Genomic DNA, 19,816 nt, shown 5'->3' on the forward strand with positions numbered 1-19,816 from the left:
GCCTGTCGTAGATGGCCCGTTTGAGGAGGAGCATGGCGTCCTGCGTGCAGAGGCCCTGGCGGAATCTGGTCATGGTGTGGGGATACCTGTGATTCGTTTCTAGGTACCGTATAGTGCGGAATATAGGTCGAGTTTTTTTCCAGAAAATATTGCTAAAATTTCACCCCTCGACTCATATACCGCTCATTGCCGGAAGTCAAATGGTCGTCTGGCAACATGGCGCGCCGCTTCTTTTTTGCGTATCGACGCCATCTTTTTTTTTGTGCAGTTGCCAGTTAGTGTTCGGATTCAAAGCGGAAAGCCAACCAGCAACAAAATGAGCACTGGCACGCGGCGGCAGTTCACCGCTGCCTTTTAAAAAAAAGTTTGAGTTCGCCGAAGCGAACAAGAACATGTCCGCGCAGCGGAAGTTCGGCGTGTCGGAAAAAAGCGTACGATATTGGCGAAGCCAGAAAACCAGGCTTTCGGTGTGCAGCGCAAGGAAGACGTCGTTTCGCGGTCGCCGTGCGGTGCAGTAAAGTGAAGATAAAGTGGCGGATTTTGTCCGCGAGTACCGTGCCAGGTCCTTGCCTGTAACAACGAAGTGCATCCGCACGAAGGCCATCGAGCTCGCCCGTGAAGCGGGGCTCTCCAGGGAGCAATTTAAGGGCTCCATTTACTGGGTCCGCCGCTTCATGCGACGCAAAGGCTTTGCGCTCCGCCGGCGCACTTCAATCTGCCAGAAGCTGCCGGAGGCATACGAAGGGAAGCTGTTGGATTTCCAACGTTACGTAATTCGTCTCCAGCAGCAGCAGGGCTACATGGCGGGTCAGATCGGCAACGCTGACGAAACGCCGGTCTGGTTCTACATGCCGCCGGCCTCGACAGTCGCCGAACGCGGGGCAAAGCAGGTGAAGCTGTGTCCACAGGGAGCGAACATTCACGCTTCACGATGAAGCTTGCGTGCACCGCCGACGGCAGAAAGCTCCCCCTACATCATTTTCAAGCGGAAGACGCTGCCGAAGGAGGCCTTCCCGCGGGACGTCGTCGTTCGTGTGAACGAAAAGGGCTATATGGACGAGGCCCTCATGGTGGACTGGGTCCGCACAGTGTGCGATCGGCGTCCGGGCGCACTCCTACGCTGTCCCAACATGCTTGTGCTGGACGCTTTTCAGGGGCATCTGACAGCGTCTGTCAAACAGGCACTCCGCGACGGGAGGACGGACCTCGTCGTCATTCCCGGAGGCATGACGTCGACCTTGCAGCCGCTGGACGTCGTGCTCAACAAGCCGTTCATGGACCGAGTGCATGAGCAGTACAATGAGTGGATGGCCGGCAACAATCCGAGCACCCCAACTGGTCGGCTGCGCAGGCCACCTCTGGCGACTGTTTGTGCTTGGGTGTCCCAGGCTTGGCGTGCACTGCCCGAAGAAATGGTTGTCCGCGCCTTCAACAAGTGCTGCATCAGCAACGCCCTCGACGGTACCGAGGACGACGTGCTGTGGGACGCTGCCAGCAAAAAGCAGTCGTCCTCGGACGAGAGTGGTGACAGCTCCGACGAGTGAGCCACCGGGCAACGTGCCGCGGTGCACGTGCGGCCCGCGATGAGCGGACGTTTCCGGACACAAATGCAGACGCAAATTCGAGTTGCGACCGAGGAATAAAACGTTTTGTGCCTAAAATACTTTTTTTGTTGATTTGTCTACCTCAAGGTAAGGGGTCGACCTATATTCCGCCTCGACCTATATTCCGCATTATACGGTAGTGGTTCCAACGATTAAGGGGCACGTGTTCGAAGCACTTGCCAACGCACGAAGTGAGCGAGATCGGCCTGAGGTTGCCGAATTGGGGTGGTTTGCCTGGCTTGGGTATCAGGATGGTCTTGGAGTCTCTCCAGCTCTGGGGTAGGTGGCCCGTACGCCAGCAGTGGTTGAAGGAGCGGGTCAGCCTCTCTAGGGATGTGTCAGGGAGGTTGCGTAGCTCTTTGTTGGTGATGCCGTCTGGGCCCGCTGCCGCGGTGGCATTGAGGTTCTGGAGCACGTTCTGCACTTCCCAGAGTTTTATGTCCCCGTCGAGGTCAGGGTTGGCGACTCCGCCATATAGTGGAAGCTTTGCAGATGGGGTGGTGGGGAGATATTTCTCTTGCAGGTAGCGGATCGTGTTTTGGGAGCTGTTCTCTCGCGTCACCCGATGTATCGTACGCTCGAGCTGGGTACGCTGGGTGGTCTTGGACTTTGCTGGGTCTAGCTGGTATCGGAGCAGATGCCCGGTGCGTCAGACATAAAGTTAGCCCCCGGCTTGTTGGCACACTGCGTGCCACTGTTGACGGCAGAGAGTTGCGCAGTATTTCTCGATTTCCCTGTTGAGTTGGGCAATTTTCATGCGTAGGTTTCGGCTGCTTCGGTATCGCTTCCACCTGCGTTGCAGGGACTGTCGGGCTTCGAGCATGTGGGCTAGGTGACTGTCTACACTGTCCACCTGTTCAGGGACTTCGATGGCCCGCGTGGTGCGCTTCTCGACTCGTTGGAGTGTCTGCGTCCACTCCGTGATGGCCTGGATGTCGTCTCTGCCGTCAAGGGCGTCAAGCTGTTCGAGTTTGTGCCGAAAAGCGTTCCAGTCCGTGAGATGTTGCGTGCAGCGTTTGGCCGACAGGACCGCTTGACTCGTCTGGACGAGGACTTCGAGGATGTAGTGGTCACTCCCGAGGGAGTGGCCCGTATGGCTCTACTGGGCTGCGGCGCAGTGTGGGGCCGGGCGGTGGAAGGTGAGGTCGGGATTGGTGTCCCGTTGCACCGAGGTGCCGATGTGGGTGTGGAACGTTGCGTCGTTGAGGAGCAAGAAGCCGGTGTCGGCTGCCTCGTCATGCAGTGACCGGCCTTTAGCTGTCGTTTGGGGGTAGTCCCATGCTTGATGTGGGGCGTTGAAGTCACCCCCGACGAGCACTGTGTTGCTTCCAGCTAGTTGGATCAGTCTTCGAAAGAAGTGGCGGAATCTCTGTCTGTAGTGTCTCGGATTGCTATATGTAGTGACTACGAAGATACTTTCCTTGCTCTTACGTCTGCCTAGCACGATTTCCACTACGCCGCATTCTATGGGGCTGGCAGGGCAGCGATGGGTGGGTGCTCGATGCATGTGATGCCTTTCTCGACTTGAGCTGTTCCCGCACCTTCACCCCGGGCGCTGCGGGAATGGCGTAGGCGTGGCACCCAGGCATCGTCAGGATTTGCTCGCTGTGTGTTTCTCGAAGTAAGAGGACGTCCAGTGTGGACTCGGGATCGAGTTGCCGGATGTGTTGTTGTAGCGTATTTCTTTTGAAGTGGAGTCCGTTTGCGTTCCATTGCCAGATTCTAAGAGGACGGTGTCGGTTCGAGGGCGGTGTCATGGTTGGGCTGTTGGGTATTGGGGTGGTGATGAGGACGACGTGGCGGGTGCCAGCTGTAGGTGCGCTTGGATTTGAAGTATCATGGTTTGGATGTTTTGCATGGTGCTCACGAGTTGTTGTCCGTTACTTTCTAGGGTCCCTAGACGTGTGAATATGGACTTGATTTCTGTCTCGACCCGGTCCTGTCGCTCCCGCTGATGGTCGAGGCGGGTGAGTATACGTCGCTCTTTCGAGTTCTCCAGCGCCCAGCGCTTTGGGCCCGGTTCCACGCCGCTGCCCACTCCCGAGCCTCTCTCCGCCATTGGGCGGGCCTCTGCGAGCTCCATAGTGTCAGTGTCCATTTCGGGGGGCGTGCTTACTGTCGATGACTGTGCACTGTGTACACTTGTGGTAGTTTGTGCCGGGCTTTAACCGGGCTGGTGCAGGGCTAGCAGCTGTTCAAGTTTGGCATGATCGCATCGATTGTGGCGTTTTGGGCGGCGATCTCGGTGTCTTGTTCTGCAATGTGTCGGCGAAGCTGTGCATTCTCGTGGCGGAGTTGGGTCGTTTCGGCGTTGCTGCTCTGTTGTCTTGGTGTTTCGCGCTTCGCCGGAGGGCGTCGGGACGGGCTGCTCGGACGCACCGCGTCCGCCCAGCTGATGGTCCCTCCGGCCCGCTGTCTCGATGCGGAGCGCCGCGCTTCTCCACCTGTGCCGCCGGTACTCGCTGAACGCTCTCTGGCGGTCCGGCGCATGTGCGATCGGCCCCTGCGTGTCCCGGGTGCCGTGCGCCTCCGACCGGCGGCGTCTGCTGCTGTTCCAGCTGCGGCAGCTGTGGGAATTCTTCTGAGTTGGCCACATATTGTTGGTGGCATTGCTCCTGCGCTGCAAGCTGGCGTTCCCAGCGCCGTCGCGTCACGACAATGGGGACTTTGTACCTGTTCGTGCAGCCAGCTGTCCCCGTTGGGTGGCTGCCGCCGCACAACTTGCAATGGGGTGTGCACTGCGTTTCGTGGCCTTGCACGGGGTTTCGGGTCCCACAGGCGAAACACACAATCTTGTGCAGTTGTGGGCAGACGTCCGCTCAGTGTCCGATGTGGCCGCAGCGGTGGCAGACGTCATAGTGCTGGCGATACAGACTGCAACGTAAGAGTTGTGGGATATAAGGGGTTCCTCGGGGGCCTTGCCAGCTCTCTGGGGTAGGCCCCCCACGCTAGCTCCCGGCGTCTCAACCACGCGGGCTCCCATGGCTACGGCAGCCCAGCGAGGTTCGCCGATACGAGAACACAGTAGACAGTAGTGCCGAAGCACAGCCGTTTATTTGGGGAATCCCAAAGCATGCGAGCACAGGGCTCGACGGCGTTCACGAATCACGCCGTCCGGGTCGTGACCGCGAACGGGAGGCAGGCACTCACGGCGCGCGACAAACAAAGCTCCCACCTGAGACACAAGTATCCATCACCGCCGCCATGTTCCGCCGATCTCGCCCCGACCGGGTCTCCGACGAGACTCCCCCGACTCTCCCGCGCACACGCTCGCGCCGCCCGCGCGCCTATCCCCGCACACATCGGTGGCGCCATCTCTCGGGGGACGCCGACGAACCAGCGGAGCGCCGGACCGGCTTCAGCGCACAAGCGTCTCTCCCGAAGCGCGCGCCGGCTCGGGATCGCAGGTCGCGGTTCTCCACGATTCCCACAGAGTATGGAACCATACTTGACAAAGTTAGGAACCTTGGTACCCGCGAAAAGCACCACCACTGTCGTTGTACTGCCAATGCGATGAGCCTCCAAAGCCATGGGATTTGCACTGTTGACGACATTTTCTTGTATCTCGAGAGGGGAGTCTTCCGCAGCGATGCCTCGGATAACTCCCTTGACGGTGCCGTGCGGTGCTGCTCGATACGCGTGCGCCTCGTGTTGTTGGCCTCCGACGTGCAGGGATCGAATTCGAGCATACTGCCTGGCTCTTTCCTCATTGGGGGTACTGACCACAGTAATGTTTTGAGCTGTGTTGGTACATATGGTGTCGGCTTGCGCCGTCTCGCGCCTTCGGCAGCGCCCGCACGGCGCAAGCTGCCGACACGGAGCGGTAGGCCTAGTGGCCAGTGCCGGCACGCCGCTGAGGAGCCGTATTCGTGCTAAGCCTAGGCGTGGCTGAATAGGCCTAGCGGGGGCTGGGCACAAAATCGCTGATATTTCACGAAAAATCCAGTCCTCGGGGCCAAAATTGGTGTCGATAAGTTCCAGAAGCATTCCACGATTCAAGCTTGTCCGCATGGCCAAGCTAAGTTGGCACAGCGCATCGCTAACAACACGTGCGCTGGCACCTGTAGCAACATATCTGCTCACCCTCTGTGCAAGACTACGACACTTCGAGTGCATCAACTGCGGCCTCCAGCTCCGGTCTTAAATGCCCCCTGACAAGCGAGAACGTGTCATTCGTGCTTTACTTGGCAACACCGTTCCTGGAGGCAGCAAACAGAGGGACAACGAAGTGTGCAGGAACAAAGCGTGCAACGACATCCGACTAAGAGATCCTTTCCGAACTGCAAGTGTGTGCGCAAACTCTGAATTCTCGGAAGGAGTTTTTTCCCTTCTGCGATAGCTAATCCCAGCAATACCTCAAGAACTGCTGGTCAGATTAACATTCCGTTATTTAATTCTGTTCCTGAAAAAATTTACGAGGGCAAGACAAACCCATTTCCGTTTTCTTTTTAAATATTGTGCCTAGAATATTCGAAAAAAAGAAAAAGGCATTTAGCATGCGACTAACAGCCCTATTTCCACTGCTGTGCTAAAATTTTATTGCTAAAACCGTTATAAAAAGGGCTGTCTTGCACTTGGATCCAGGAATCACCATGGCGAATGTCAGTGCCAGCACACTTGGCTAATTCTCCAGGATTGGGATTTCGATGTGCCCTTATAACCTGACTTAACTGGCACGGCTCAATTAAACTTGACACTTTTTCTAATGTTCACGCTATAACAACACCACCCTGACAATTTGACTCGGATACTTGGAGAAAAGAAGAAGAAAAAAACTTGCTGTTCAAGGGCAGCCTCGTGTTGTCACGTGGCAAACCTGTAAAGCCCCCCTCAGACTGTCCCCAACACCCGCCTGCACAACAGCTGGGGCCTGCACAACAGAAGCCCATCATAGCTCCCCCAGCTCCCTCGGCAACCCTGCCCACCCGCAGCCACCATCAGAACGGTCTGGCCACGGACTCACCCTCGAGGGGCGGGGGCCCGTCGTCCCGGTGCTCGTCGTCCGGCCCGTCCTCGTGGCCCTCCTCCTCGTGGGCGGACAGCAGCAGAGGGGTGCGCGACGAGGCGGCGGGCTGGCTGCCGGCAGCCGCCCCCTGGCCCTCGGCCGTGCTGGCCGCTGCGGCCGCGCCCTGGGCCGCCGCGGCAGAGCCCTTGCGGCCCGCGGCCCCCCGCGGGTGGGGCGCCCCCTGGGCGGAGGGCAGGTTGACGATGCGCGACAGCGTCTCCAGGGGCTTGAGGGCCGAGTTGACGGTGGCCGCCATGTGGGGCGACGAGAGGTCCAGGCAGTGGGGGATGCGCGCCAGGTCCGTCACCAGGCCCCGGCGCAGCAGCACGCGCACCATGTTGTTCATGCTGGCGTGCAGCTGCCGGAAGGAGGAGGACGAGGCGCCCTGGCTCGCCGCCGAGGAGGAGGCGGGCGGGCACGACTCGATCATGGTGCCCACCAGGCCCGTCAGCGCCTGGACGCGGGCGTGCTTGTCGGCCGTCTCCGGCAGGGCCAGCGCCCGCTGCAGGGCCGCCTTCACCTCGTTGACCAGGGCTGTCTGCGTGTCCGGCGAGTGGTTGGCCGAGGCCAGCGCGGCCACCAGCACCCGCGCAAGGGCGGGGCTGTCCTTGTCGCCCGCCGTCTGGCACTGGGGCAGCAGCTGGTCCAGCACAAAGCCCAGGGCGCTCATCTCCTGCAGGGGACGGGCAGGGCTGGCACCAAACATCCTTCCGGCACTCGGTGCACGAGCCAACTCACCATCCTGGCAACCATTTTCAGGCTCTCAGGGGCCTTCAAGACTCCACTAGAGCGAAATTGCCACTTCAACAAAATACTATTCCTCATCAGGCAGTAACACCAGTCAATCAGTTCTCACCAGAGCAAACCATTTTTCAAGCTTGTTTTCGCTTCAACAATACCTCCGCTCATTGCACTTGCGCTTGAAAACACACCACCACCCGTAAACGCCACTGCTTGGTGTTGACCGCAAGCAGGCCACGAGAGAAAGAGCAGCGCCGACTGAGGCGCCCAGAAAAAAAATCATTTGCACAGGCCCATAATGTCCCCGCGCCGCCGGCCGCCCAGCTTCCACTTTGCCCCCTTACTCGGTCACAACACTCTCGCCGTTGTGCCTTTGTACATTGCTCGCCCTTTTTTCGCTCTCCCCAGCGGCTTGTTTCCTTCCGCCGCGACGCCTGCCTTCCAACACATCAAACTGTGCGCGCTAATGAGATGCCCTTTGAAGCCAAATCACGGGGCTCCGCCTCAATGAGTGGTAGGGTAATCTCCCACCACCACATATGTGACAATCGCCAATTCTTTATCAAGGAACGTGTAGTCAAAAATATTCAAGGCGAGCTGAAAAATACCGATTTACGGGGGGACGTGGCTTTCAAAATCAACTTTTTTATTTCTTTGTGCATTTCGATGAAAATTGGCACAGCAACTGATTCTGTGATAATGTCTGTGATAAAAATGTCAAAGTAATATCTTGAAAACTTTTTTATTTGTTAATTTTTCTTTCTGTTCTGCTTGCACCGAGCTTGAGCAGCCTATAAAACCCGATAGCAAACTTGTTCGAAGTGCTTTGCATTCCCAAATGAATGGACGAGGTCATGAAAGTCTTAGAATTTTTTTTTACAACACAATGTTTTTTAGTTTTCAGATTTTTAGAGGTTAATGTACAACAGGCACGTCGACTGTGAACGACTAGTTGAATAAAAATAAATTACAAGAAACAAATCTGGAAAACCAGGAGTGTCGCGACCTGAACTGTTCATCAAGGTATGTAATGAAAAAAAAAACGGAATTAAAATAGACACAGCGGTCACAAAGAAATCCCTGGTACAAGCGACAGAGGTGGCAAAAAAACTCCCACCTCCCCTCGCGGGAACCCGTGTAGATGCGACACATAGGCGGAGCGGCGAAGGGACCGAGTTTTATAGCGCGCATAACGTTGAGGGGACTGCGTAAGCCGGTCCCAGTCGATGACGACGTTAGCGTACTTGTAAAGTGGCGTGGACTGTAGGTGTTTGAGCCAAGCTTGGATGTTGCTTCGCGGGAGAACGGCACACCGGTTATATGCGCAGCGCGCCCGAAGGAGAGGAAACCGCGGAAGAGAGAGTACTGCACATGCGCCGGCCCCAGCGCGTCTGCCGCGGCTATGACACAACATGCCGCGGCTATGACGCAACACAATCCAACACAATCCACTTTAATCCAATCCAATCCAATGCCCCTCGCGAGAGTTCGCTATCGGAGAGGAGAGGGGGTGAGCGGCGGAGAGCGCAGCTGGCGCGGCAGGGAGAATGGGGGAGGGGTGGACAACGCGACGACGACGACGACGTCGCCGGAGGGACAAGGCGAGTGAATCAGATGCTCTGCATCTAAAAAAAAAACTGTTTTGAGGAAACGGCTTCCGAAGTTGCAACATAGGTTTCACTTATCAAAAGTCGTCAGGGTTGTAGCCTTTTGTGTCCTTTTGAACATGGGGCTTCTGGAAGGCCTTGCCTTGCCTTTTACAGTGCCTTTTACAGCCTTTCTCTTTCCACGAAACATCATTTTCAGCTCCTCCGTGGACAGTACATAGCCCAGTTTGCAGACCAAATGGAGGTGGAGATAGTTTTCAATGGGCTTTCAATGCAAAGTAGGTTAGCTGGTTGGCTGTATCACACAGGGCAACTTCCCTTCGCAGTGTTGTCACCATGATGATGATGATTGCTATTGGTTTCCCCTTTGTAGCGGGGTGATGACATGTAATCATACCAAAAAGGACTAATACACCCATGTTTTACACTGTTTTACACTGCTTAGGGCAGGCACAAAAAGCTTATTAGGCACAAAGTACTTTTTTTGTTCCTGTTACAGGTGGTAACTGTCCTAGGCAATATTCCCCTCTCTGCTTTTCGTCCACCAGCATCCTAATCTTCTTTTCGTCCCCTCGACAGCCTTGAAGTTCAACTTCCCCTGTGATACCCTTAAATCCTAGGGCTTCTGGAAGCCGAATATTCCCTTCATGTAGATTTGGATGGATATCCTCAACATTCTAACACTTTGTGCCACGTAGTTTCTGTTTCTTTTCCGCAGACCACACATACCCCATCATTTTGTGAATACTTCCCCACAAAACTCTGTTAGCAGGCGACCTGCTCTAGCCTCAAAAAGCAAAGCACTGCCCTGGGAATTATCGTAGAAATTTTCCTTCCTGATGTCCAATTTCTCAGCCCTGCACATCTCTAACAACGTTTTAGCTTCCATTTTTTCCCTCCATTTATTCGTTTCTATCGTTTTTTTCTATTAATTTTTTTGGTTACCTTGGCTGTTCTGGATTCTCCACTGTTCTTTCCGTTTTCATCGTTAGCCTTCTAGTCTTTCTTAAAGGAGCCATGAAGAGAAAATGCAAGTTGGTTTTATTCGAAAGATTTCGTGTTTTATAGTGCCCCCAGCGCTTGTCCGGATACAAACGGTGCTTTATTCACTGAGAAATTAAACAATTTAGGTTAAAATTTTGATTTTCCCGCTCAATCGTGCGTTTTCGTGGTCCCAAGTGACATCACGGGAACTGACCGCTCTGCAGCCTAGAGTACCTTCATTCACGCATCTGCCGTACAGGGTAGAGACACGTATACGCTGGTGCCACCATTTTCGGTTGCTCGCTCGCCGCTGAAGCAAGTCATTGTGTCAAAACCGCGCTAAAATTATCGCTGCAACGCGGTTTACTGAAGAAGTTTGAATCATATTGTCTGTTTCGCGTTGCTAGGTCCCGTGGGAAACGAAAAGAATAACGCGCTGAGCCTGTTGGCCCAATTGCGGCGGCACGGGACCGTTCAAAGGTTGTCTCCACCCTGTACAGCGGTGTTGGTTTGTTCCCGCGTTTCTTTACGTTCCGTAACCTAGATGGCGCCACCATACCGTGGCAAGCGTTTGGTTTGTTTTTGCCCGCATTTGAACCTGGCTTGTTTTTGTTCTGGGAGAAAATATTCGTTCCCTGAAACAGTGCTCGCTCGACAAATGGGGGACGTAAGGCACCGTTGCTTGCGTCAATCGGCCAGTGTCGTCTGAGACAACCCCAAGCCCCGTAGTGCTGTGCAGCGAAACCAAGCATGCTGTGCGCAGTACGAACAGCAGAACGCATCAGTACTTCTATGTTTACATGTGCTTTCGTAACTTCCACTGTTTGTCCCATCATTCTTATTGCTTTGTAAAGAATGTGCCCTAAATTTAAGCGCAAATCGCTCGTTCGTCTAGTTTGTAAGTTCTACCTAATTTGCGTCTGCTTCTGCCAGCCTCCGCCAATCGCAGAGCTTAGCCCATGTGACATCACAGGTTCTGTTGCGGGAAATGAGCTGGTGGGTCGCATGACCATTCCCGTTTTTCCTAATTATGTAGCTTATTTGAGCGAAGTTTACGTTAAAAGTGGTGTCAGTATGATTCTAACGAGACAATCTTTTGAATGAACCAAACTTGTGTTTTCTCTTCATGGCTCCTTTAACCATAGCAGGTCCACGCTTTTCAGGTATAGGTACCTAAAAACCTTAGCTGCCCACGTACGTTGATTCATTGCTCTCAACCTCATCTCAAAACACATTTTACTCTGTGCTTCTCGAACTTCCAACGACGCGCAGCCCATATCTCCCTGCACCGCTTCGTTAGTTGTTTTTCCATGCGCGCCTAAGGCCAAACGCCCTACCGTTCTCTGGTTTACTTCAAGGCCTGCTAGAACGTGATTTTAAGCAGAGTACAGCATTCGCAAACGTCCCGGAACCATTACTCCCTTCCACATTCCTCTTACTACTACATATTTGTTATACCCCCACAGAGCTCTATGCTTCATTATAGCTCGTTTCGCTTTCCCTTAACCTTAAGTTGCTCCTTGTGAGTTCTTAAGTAGTTATCCCCTTCGTTTATCCACACTCCCAAATATTTATATTCCTTCACTCTGGGTAATTCGCCTTGCTGGATAGACACTACGTCAGGGGTAGCGTCATTGAAAACTATTATTCCCGATTTTTCTGCACTAAATTTTAACCAGAGGTCAGTGGCTTCCTGGCCGCTAATATTTATTAGCCGCTGCATATCGGTTTGGTTATCAGCTAAAAGAACAATGTCGTCTCCGTATAACAGTCCCAGAATATGCTGTTGTACCACTTCGCCTTGCAGCATATGGGTTAGGCTGAACCCTGCTCGACTTTCTTCCAGTTTCTTTTCTAACCCTGCCATGTAAAGCATGAACAGTATTGGGCTCAAAGGGCATCCCTGTTTCAGTCCCCGATGGATGTGGACCTGCTGGGCACATTTCTGTCCTTCCCATGTACGGTGCACTCTATTGTCTTTACAGATTTCCATAAGCAACAGTATTAAGGGGGGACGTGGCCTTTGAAAACCGAAAAATCGCGAAATAAGTGATTTCTGGAGAACCATGTATTTGGGTTGTATATGTCATAAACTACCGTATTTATTCGAATATAGGTCGACCTTTTTTTCCCGAAAATGTGCTTAAAAAGTGAGGGTCGACCTATAATCGTGACCGAAAAACCTCGACCTATAGTCGTGACCAAAGTTGGCGAGCGCACCGAGCGCTCAGTTTCTCCGTCACACCCGGCGCTCCTCAATTAGAGGCGGCAGCGCGGAGCATCTATAAAAAAAGACGGGCAAGCAAATAAAAGAAGGAAAAATAACGAAACAATCAACGTAAGAAAACCAGCCACGGTCACTGCCGGCCATCGCGCGTTATCTGCGGCCGGAGCAGAGCTGGCCGAGCGAGCTGACCTAGTGGCTAGAGGGCCAGATTGGCTAGGCTTGGTGTCTTCGGAGCCGTGGTAGCGGCTAGTGCGAGGTGGTGGTGACTTTCGCCACCTAGTGTAGCCATCTCGTGAACGGAACGGCGTTGGCGGCATCGCTCCATGTCTCTACTATCTCCCCGTTCTCCGTTTCATGCGCTTTCTTTGTATCAGCTTCGTTTTGATTTCCGCACACGACGTTTTGCACGTGCACATCTCCCGCTGTCACGTCGCATGAGTTATACTGCAGACTTTAAGCGGCGGGTGATCCTGTGTGCCGAGAACTCGAACAACTGCGCCGCTCAGCGAGAGTTCGGCGTTAATGAAAAGCTGATCAGGGGATGGCGGAAACAGCGGGACGAACTTTTTGCGTGCAGTGGACTGCGTCGTGCGTTCCGTGGCCCTACAACCGGGAGCCACGATGCTCTTGAGAAAGAACTCCGGGTTCACGTGGAAGAGGAGCGTGCTAAAGGACTCCATGTGTCCTGTGTAGATATTCAGACGAAGGCTCGGCAGTTGGCGCTGCGAGGCGGGATTGGCCGTTCAGCCTTCAAAAGCCAGTCGGGGGTGGGTGCAGAAATTCATGCGCCGCAATGGACTCTCCCTTCGCCGCAGAACAACCATCTGTCAACGTCTTCCAGCGGAGTACGAAGAGCGGCTGGTGGCATTCCAGCGCTACGTGATCAAGCTCAGGCAGGAGCACAACTACCTTCCGAGCCAGATTGGGAATGCAGACCAAACTCCCGTGTATTCCGATATGCCGAGCTGCACGACCGTCACAGCGAAAGGAGCGAAGGACGTGCGCCTGTTAACAACAGGCAATGAGCGCACGCGCTTCACAGTGATGCTGTGCTGCACTGCTGATGGCTGTAAGTTGCCGCCGTACATTGTGTTTCACCGGAAGACCATTCCGAAGGGCAAAGTGTTCCCGGCGAAAGTTATCATCCGCGCAAATGAAAAGGGATTCATGAACGAGGAAATGGTCAAGGAGTGGTTCCGGATGGTGTGGATGAGGCGACCGGGAGCAAACTTGAAGCTCCAAAACATGCTGGTCCTCGACTCTTTCAGAGGCCACATTTGCCCGGGAGTAAAGGAGGCTGTCCGGGAGGCTGGTACGGACCTGGTCATCATACCTGGCGGGATGACTTCACAACTTCAGCCCTTGGACGTGAGCGTCAACAAGCCCTTTAAGGCCCGTGTCGCTGCAGCCTACAAGGAGTGGCTGGCGAGGGACGACGCCGCCAAGACCCCGACGGGACGCCGAAAGAAGGCTCCGCTGAGCGAAGTGGCGGCTTGGGTTAAGAATGCGTGGGAGGACCTGCCTGCAGACACCATCCGAGCCGCATTCAAAAAGAGCTGTATCTCCAACGCCGTCGACGGCACCGAGGACGACGCCGTCTGGGACGCGGAGGACGCCAGCGAAGCATCCGACAATGATGACATTTCTGGAAGTTCCGACGACGACGCAGCGTGTGGCTCTGAACAGTGAGGTTTAAGGGGGGACGCGGCTTTCAACTTCGGAAAAATGACCAAAACATCGTTTTTTTGAAACCCACATATTCGGCTTCTATGTTTCCTATTCTGTGCGCCTGCAAAGTTTTTACGCTGAAAAGCGTCGCAAAGTGGCATAAAAAAATACTTTTGTCAGGCGCGGTGACAAACTATCAGCGCAAAAGGGCGAAAAAACGGCAATTTTCGGAGCGCTCTATCTCCGCAACGGTGCCACCGGGCGCGGCAATTTTGATATGGTTAGATCGGCCGAGCGATCGTCTTTTCAGTTCCGCTCGTCTCTTGTGTCTTCGTTCATTCACAAACGCACAAACGGCAGAAAAGAAACGACGCACAAACGAAGCTAGAAATAGATGCTGAAGCGCTATTGGTCCTCCGGTCGGGGCGCAGAACAACGACCCTCCTGATTGGATGTCGCGGGCGCAACGCAAGATGGCGGCCGCCTGAGCTGCGTAGCGAGCGGATTGAGTTCATTTTCGCCGCTTCGCTCGGCCGAGTTTCTGTTCAATCTGTGGTATTCAACACGGACGTTATCGCGATGGGAATGCCAGAGATAACGAGCCAGATTACGGGAAGTTGTGTGGCTCGAAAGGCGGAGTTCATCGAACGCTTCGTGGTGCGCGTGACTACTGTCGCCAGACCTTGGAGGGTGACGCGGTTTGCGCACTTGCGATAGCGGTTTGTGAAGTGAACTTTTAGTCGGGTTTGCGATATTTACACGCTTAGTTATTGCTGTGTTTTGACTGTGGGCTCGCTAGCCTTGAGAAAGAAACGGTCGACGCGTCAAACGCTGCGGCGCGCACGGCATAGTCGACGCGCATTGGAGCATCACATGACTGGGCAACCGGTTACGATTGAACGCCAGTAGTTGTAATTAATGCCTGCGACGTTAGTTTTAATATTAAAAGCGACCTGACCAGCCATATCAGGTATAATCAAAGTTCGATATGTCGCGGTAAGCGTGCGCTGCGATGCGCGCGAGCCATGCATATCGCCTTTCTTGCGCTACGTTTCCCGTGCACTTGTAATTTTCATGCAAACAGGTTTGAGTTAGTAATATAGGAATAAAAATATGCTCTCTGCGTTAAAAATGTACGTTACTGTGGCAGCATTTAACAGTGATTTTTTTAGGGAAATTATTGATACCATTGCTTAGGGCATACTGGCTGTGCTGCGAGAAATATTCTATGCCTTGAATGTCAAAAGTAGTAAAAAAATATGCTCTTGCATTGAAGTTGGGAGTTATGCAGAATACTCTACCAAGCTTCAAAGTAGCTCATTTTCATCCTTGTGGTATGCAAACTTTTGGCAATGAACACCTGCACGTATGAGTACTAAGTTGCTGTGCCAGGCAAGATAAAACAAAAAAAATCAGAAATGTTCAAAGTTAAGTAAAAAAAATGCTTAACTTTTTGCCATGGTGACAACACTGCAAAAGGAGGTTGTCCAGTGCGATACAGCCAATCAGCTAACCTACTTTGCATTGAAAGCCCATTGAAACCCATCTTCCCCTCCGTTTGGTTTGCAAAGGGGGTATGTACGGGGGGGGTACGGAGGAGCTGAAAATGATGTTTTCTGAAAAGAGAAAGGCTGTAAAAGGCACTCCAATTTCAAGGCAAGGCCTTCCAGAAGCCCCATGTTCAAAAGGACATGAAAGGCTGCAACCGTGGCGACTTTTGATAAGTGAAACCTATGTTGCAACTTCGGAAGCCGTTTTCTCAAAACAGTTTTTTTTGCCACCTATGTCGCTTGTACCAGGGATTTCTTCGTGACCACTGGGTCTATTTTGATTCCGTTTCTTATATTACATTCCTTGATGAACAGTTCAGGTCGTGACACTTTTGGTTTTACAGATTTGTTTTTTGTGACTTTTTTATTCAAATAGTCGTTCACAGTCGACATGCCTGTTGCACATTAACCTCTAAAAAAATGAAAACTAAGAAATATTGTTTTGTAAAAAAAAAATTCTAAAACTGTCACGACCTCGCCCATTCATTTGGGAATGCAAAGCAATTCGAACAAGTTTTCTATCGTGTTTTATAAGTCGCTCAAGCTCGGTACAAGCGGAACAGAAAGAAAATTTAATAAATAAAAAAGTTATTAAAATATTATCTTGAAATTTTTATGGTGTTATCACAGAAGCATTTCCAGTTGCTGCGCCAATTTTCATCAAAATCCACTCAGAAATAAAAAAGTTGATTTTGAAAGCCACGTCCCCCCTTAAAGGGACACTGAAGTGATATGTAAACATTGCGGGATTACTTGCGTAAATTGTAGTCCGGAGTCCCCAGGCCATGTTTCGACCACCCTGGGCGCGTTTACGTGATTTTATTTAGTAGAAAAATTAATTCGAAAATGCTGTCCTCCTCTCTTTACGCTCGCCCATTTTCTGCGGCGTTTTCGTGTGACGTCAAGGGGATGAGCTGGCAATTGGCTGCGTTGCTGCACGGCTCCCCGGCCTTCAGACACAGTCAGTCGGCCCAGCGTTTCGTCCGCCGGCCGCCGACGGGTCGTCGCAATTCGTTCGCTCAGTTGAAACGAAGCCAGGACACGTTTGTGAATGGAAGAATCTGCCTTTCTTTACTTGGTTAGTTTGTACACTGTATCTAGCTCCAAGTCAAGGTCGCTTCACACAAGCGCTGCACAAGCGCACATGCGACGCTTCGGTGACTGGTACGCCAGTAGGAAAATATAAGGCCTCTTGAAGGCGGGAGAAGAGTCAGCGAAGTCAATATAGGTACTAAGGAAATAAAATCAACTGATATTTTTACCGTACAGCGTAAAACTAGTGTGCGGGAAGCACCTTTTTGCGCTGGGCGAACAAGCACAGCGGTCAGCAGCACGACTACGCATCTGCGAACGCTTTTCCGTCTACGAAATGCAATTGCTAGACATGAGCTATTGTGGAAACTCGGGGGACGCTTACTGCACGAGCGCAATACAACAAATAGTGTCACCTAAGCTACTTGAAATGCCAAAACTAAATAAAAGTGTAAACTGGTTGTACAATATATACTCTATATTACCAGGGGAAGCAGAGCCCGCCCCCGTGGCCTAGTTGTCTGGGGTGCTAGGTATGCAAGTATTTTGCAAGTCACGAGTTCGAATCCCCGCGGGTACGTGCTTTTTTTTTTTTTTGTAAGTTAACTTTTCCGTTTTCTGCCGATGTTTTCTACATTGAGTTCACCTTTTTTTCGGCCGCAACGTTCATGGCTCTACGAACTAGTTCACAGAATACGCGCAGGCTGGCACTGGCGCGCTAGCGAGTTCTCGTTGGCGTGCTGTTGCCATAAGCACCGACTGCTTGCAGGCAGTGGGCACAGGCCAGAATGAACAGACCCTTGGCCTGGTGCGAACACGCTTTTTACAGTACAGGCATGAGTGAGGCAACCTCCAAATATGGGGGGAAAGCGCATGACACTTGGGCGTCTGCGGGTATGCGGAGGGTGTCCATGCACTGCGTAGGCCTCGGCTAGTGAATGCTACGATTCCAAGCCGTCCTGGGAGGCTTATCTTTATGCATTTTTACAGCTGACAACATGGCAGAAGCGCGGTACGATGATTACTGAGTTTTGAAAATGCCCATCCAACAACGCCACCGGTTGTGTTTTACAGAACCGAAACCGAAACCGAAACTTGTTTGGTTGCTCACCTTGGGCATCGTCCAATCACGGCGCCCCTCCTCTCAACGTCACAGCTTAGTTGGTGCGGCTGCCGCAAACCGCGCATGGTAGTTTTTCTTCTTTCGCGCTTTGTAAAATAATTACCGATTTGTCAACCTGATAAACGATGAAAAGTGTGCTAATTTGAGCCAGTCTACGCAGTGAAAGCAAAAACGGGAGCTTGACAAATTCACTTCAGTGTCCCTTTAAGCGACCACGTTGTAAATAAATTTGAGTTTTAACAAGTTTCCTCCAGTTTTCTCTTAAAAATATGGGTCGACCTATAATCGAATATTTTAAATTTTTTTTCGGCGACTTCAATTTTTAGGGGCTCGACCTATATTCGTGGTCGACCTATTTTCGAATAAATACGGTAGCTTCAATTATCAGCTCCTAATTCATCGTAAAAATGTAAAGAAACGAATATATAACCAGCCGTGGCATCTCCCGAGGAGCGAGCAAACCCAAAACGGACCCAAATTTCGCGCGAACGCAGCTACCATGCTGCTTTTCGTAGAGCCGCCATTTTTATCTTGCTTTGTTTGTGGATTCTTGCGCTTTTTTTTCCCCGCCATTACTGCTGGCGGCCGAGGCGTGGCCGAGGCGTGATACGCTTGTGATTGGTGGACTTGCAGTGCTTTCGAGTTTCCCGCGTCCCGTGTGTGAAGCTACAATTGGACCATGCGCCCGCTGCCCGGGCAAGCGAGCTGACGCGCGAATGCTATTGGCTGCTGCGCGTGATGCGTGCCTCTCCCCGGCCGGCAGCCTGCGCCGCTCGTATCCACCAGATACCTGCCCTGCACCATCGTCTGGTTTTCGCTGCTCCTTTGTTGTTCTGCCTCACTGTTTACCACCTTTTCGTTCACTTGTCCACTCATTCTACTTAGTTTTTTGCCGTGCTTACGATCGCTGACGTACTTCAACAGTTCGGAGTAGCCTGCCAGATCGTGTACGTGATCAGACACATGCGCGGAGTGAGTTCAGGACGCTACACGTGTTCGGTGCGCAGAAGCGTTCCATGAAGCTCGTTCGCATGGCCAAGAAGAAGGTGGCGCAGAGCATCGCTAACGATAGTGTCCGCGCTTTCAATGACGATCTCCTGCCCTGTCTGTGCAAGACTTCGACGCTGCGAGTGTGTCCGGCGTCTCGAGCGCATCGACCTCTGCGACCGCGGCCTCCGTCTCCGGTCTCGCATCAACATCGACAAGCGGGAACGTGTCGCGTACAGTTCACTTGGAGATACATTTCCTGCCACGCGAGGAGGTCGAGGCAGCGAACAGACAACATGCTGCTGTTCAAAACGAACTTGGTGCTATGCCGGCGACCCAGAGGAAGTTCCAAGCCACGGAGCTCTACCCTGTGCCCACCATCGTTACAGGTGAAGGTGGGAAGTTTCGCCTAGCGCAAATGCAAATAGTCCTGTGGTTCCTGATGCCCATGGAGCAGCATGTTTCATTGATTGCTGTCGAGACAGCACTGCATGAAGCTATGCTGAGGTACAATGCGGGCTGCTACAGGGCTACTCGAGAAATATCCACGTCTGTGGGGCTCGTCACACCAGGCCATCTAGCCCTCCAGCGAGCTGCTGAAAAAGACGCCCTGCGCATGAACAAGGCCAGCAAACGAAAGCAGGAGAATGGTCTACACTGTATTTGAAATGAGGAAGACAAAACACATATGCACAGTGATTTTCATTATCACAGACCAATTAATAAAAAAGTTCATTTCAAGACCCACGTCTCCCCTTAAACCTGTTTGCATGATTATTTAAACCTGTTATTTAAACCCACTGATTATTAAACTGATTATTTAAACCCACTTAAACCTGTTGCATGACGGGAAACATTGTGCAAGAAAGTATGGCTCGCGCGCATCGCACCGTACGCTTACCGCGACATATCGTGCTTTGATTATCCGTAATATGGCTGGTCAGGTTGCTTTTAAGATTAAATCTAACGACGCAGGCACTAATTACAACTTCTGGCATTCAATCGGAACCGGTTGCCCAGTCATGTGATGCTCCAATGCGCGTCAGCTATGCAGTGCCCGCCACAGTGTTTGACGCGTCGACCGTTTCTTTCCCAATTCTAGCAAGCCCACAGTCAAACATAGCAATACATAAGCGTGTAAACACCGCAACTCTGACTTCACTTCGCGAACCACTATCGCAAGCGCGCACATCGCGTGTCACTTTTCGGGGTCTGGCGACGGTAGAGTGACGCGCACCACGAAGCGTTCGATGACCTCCGCCTTTCGAGCCGCACATCTTGCCGTAAT

The 19,816-nt window shown here is 52.5% G+C and overlaps 1 protein-coding gene across 6 annotated transcripts in view; it reads right to left on the reverse strand.

The window, feature by feature from the left end:
- Huwe1 (HECT, UBA and WWE domain containing E3 ubiquitin protein ligase 1) overlaps positions 1-19,816 on the reverse strand; it is a 231,872-nt gene that overhangs the window by 105,092 nt on the left and 106,964 nt on the right. For all 6 annotated transcript variants that reach the window (XM_077688793.1, XM_077688795.1, XM_077688794.1 and 3 more), the window contains exon 37: positions 6,568-7,282. In XM_077688793.1, coding sequence (XP_077544919.1) covers positions 6,568-7,282 — 715 coding nt within the window. The remainder of the gene's footprint in view (positions 1-6,567; positions 7,283-19,816) is intronic.

The sequence above is a fragment of the Haemaphysalis longicornis genome, unplaced genomic scaffold, assembly GCF_048455015.1.
Source record: "Haemaphysalis longicornis isolate Haplotype H1 unplaced genomic scaffold, Haemaphysalis longicornis Haplotype H1 scaffold_10, whole genome shotgun sequence".
NCBI lineage: Eukaryota > Metazoa > Arthropoda > Arachnida > Ixodida > Ixodidae > Haemaphysalis > Haemaphysalis longicornis.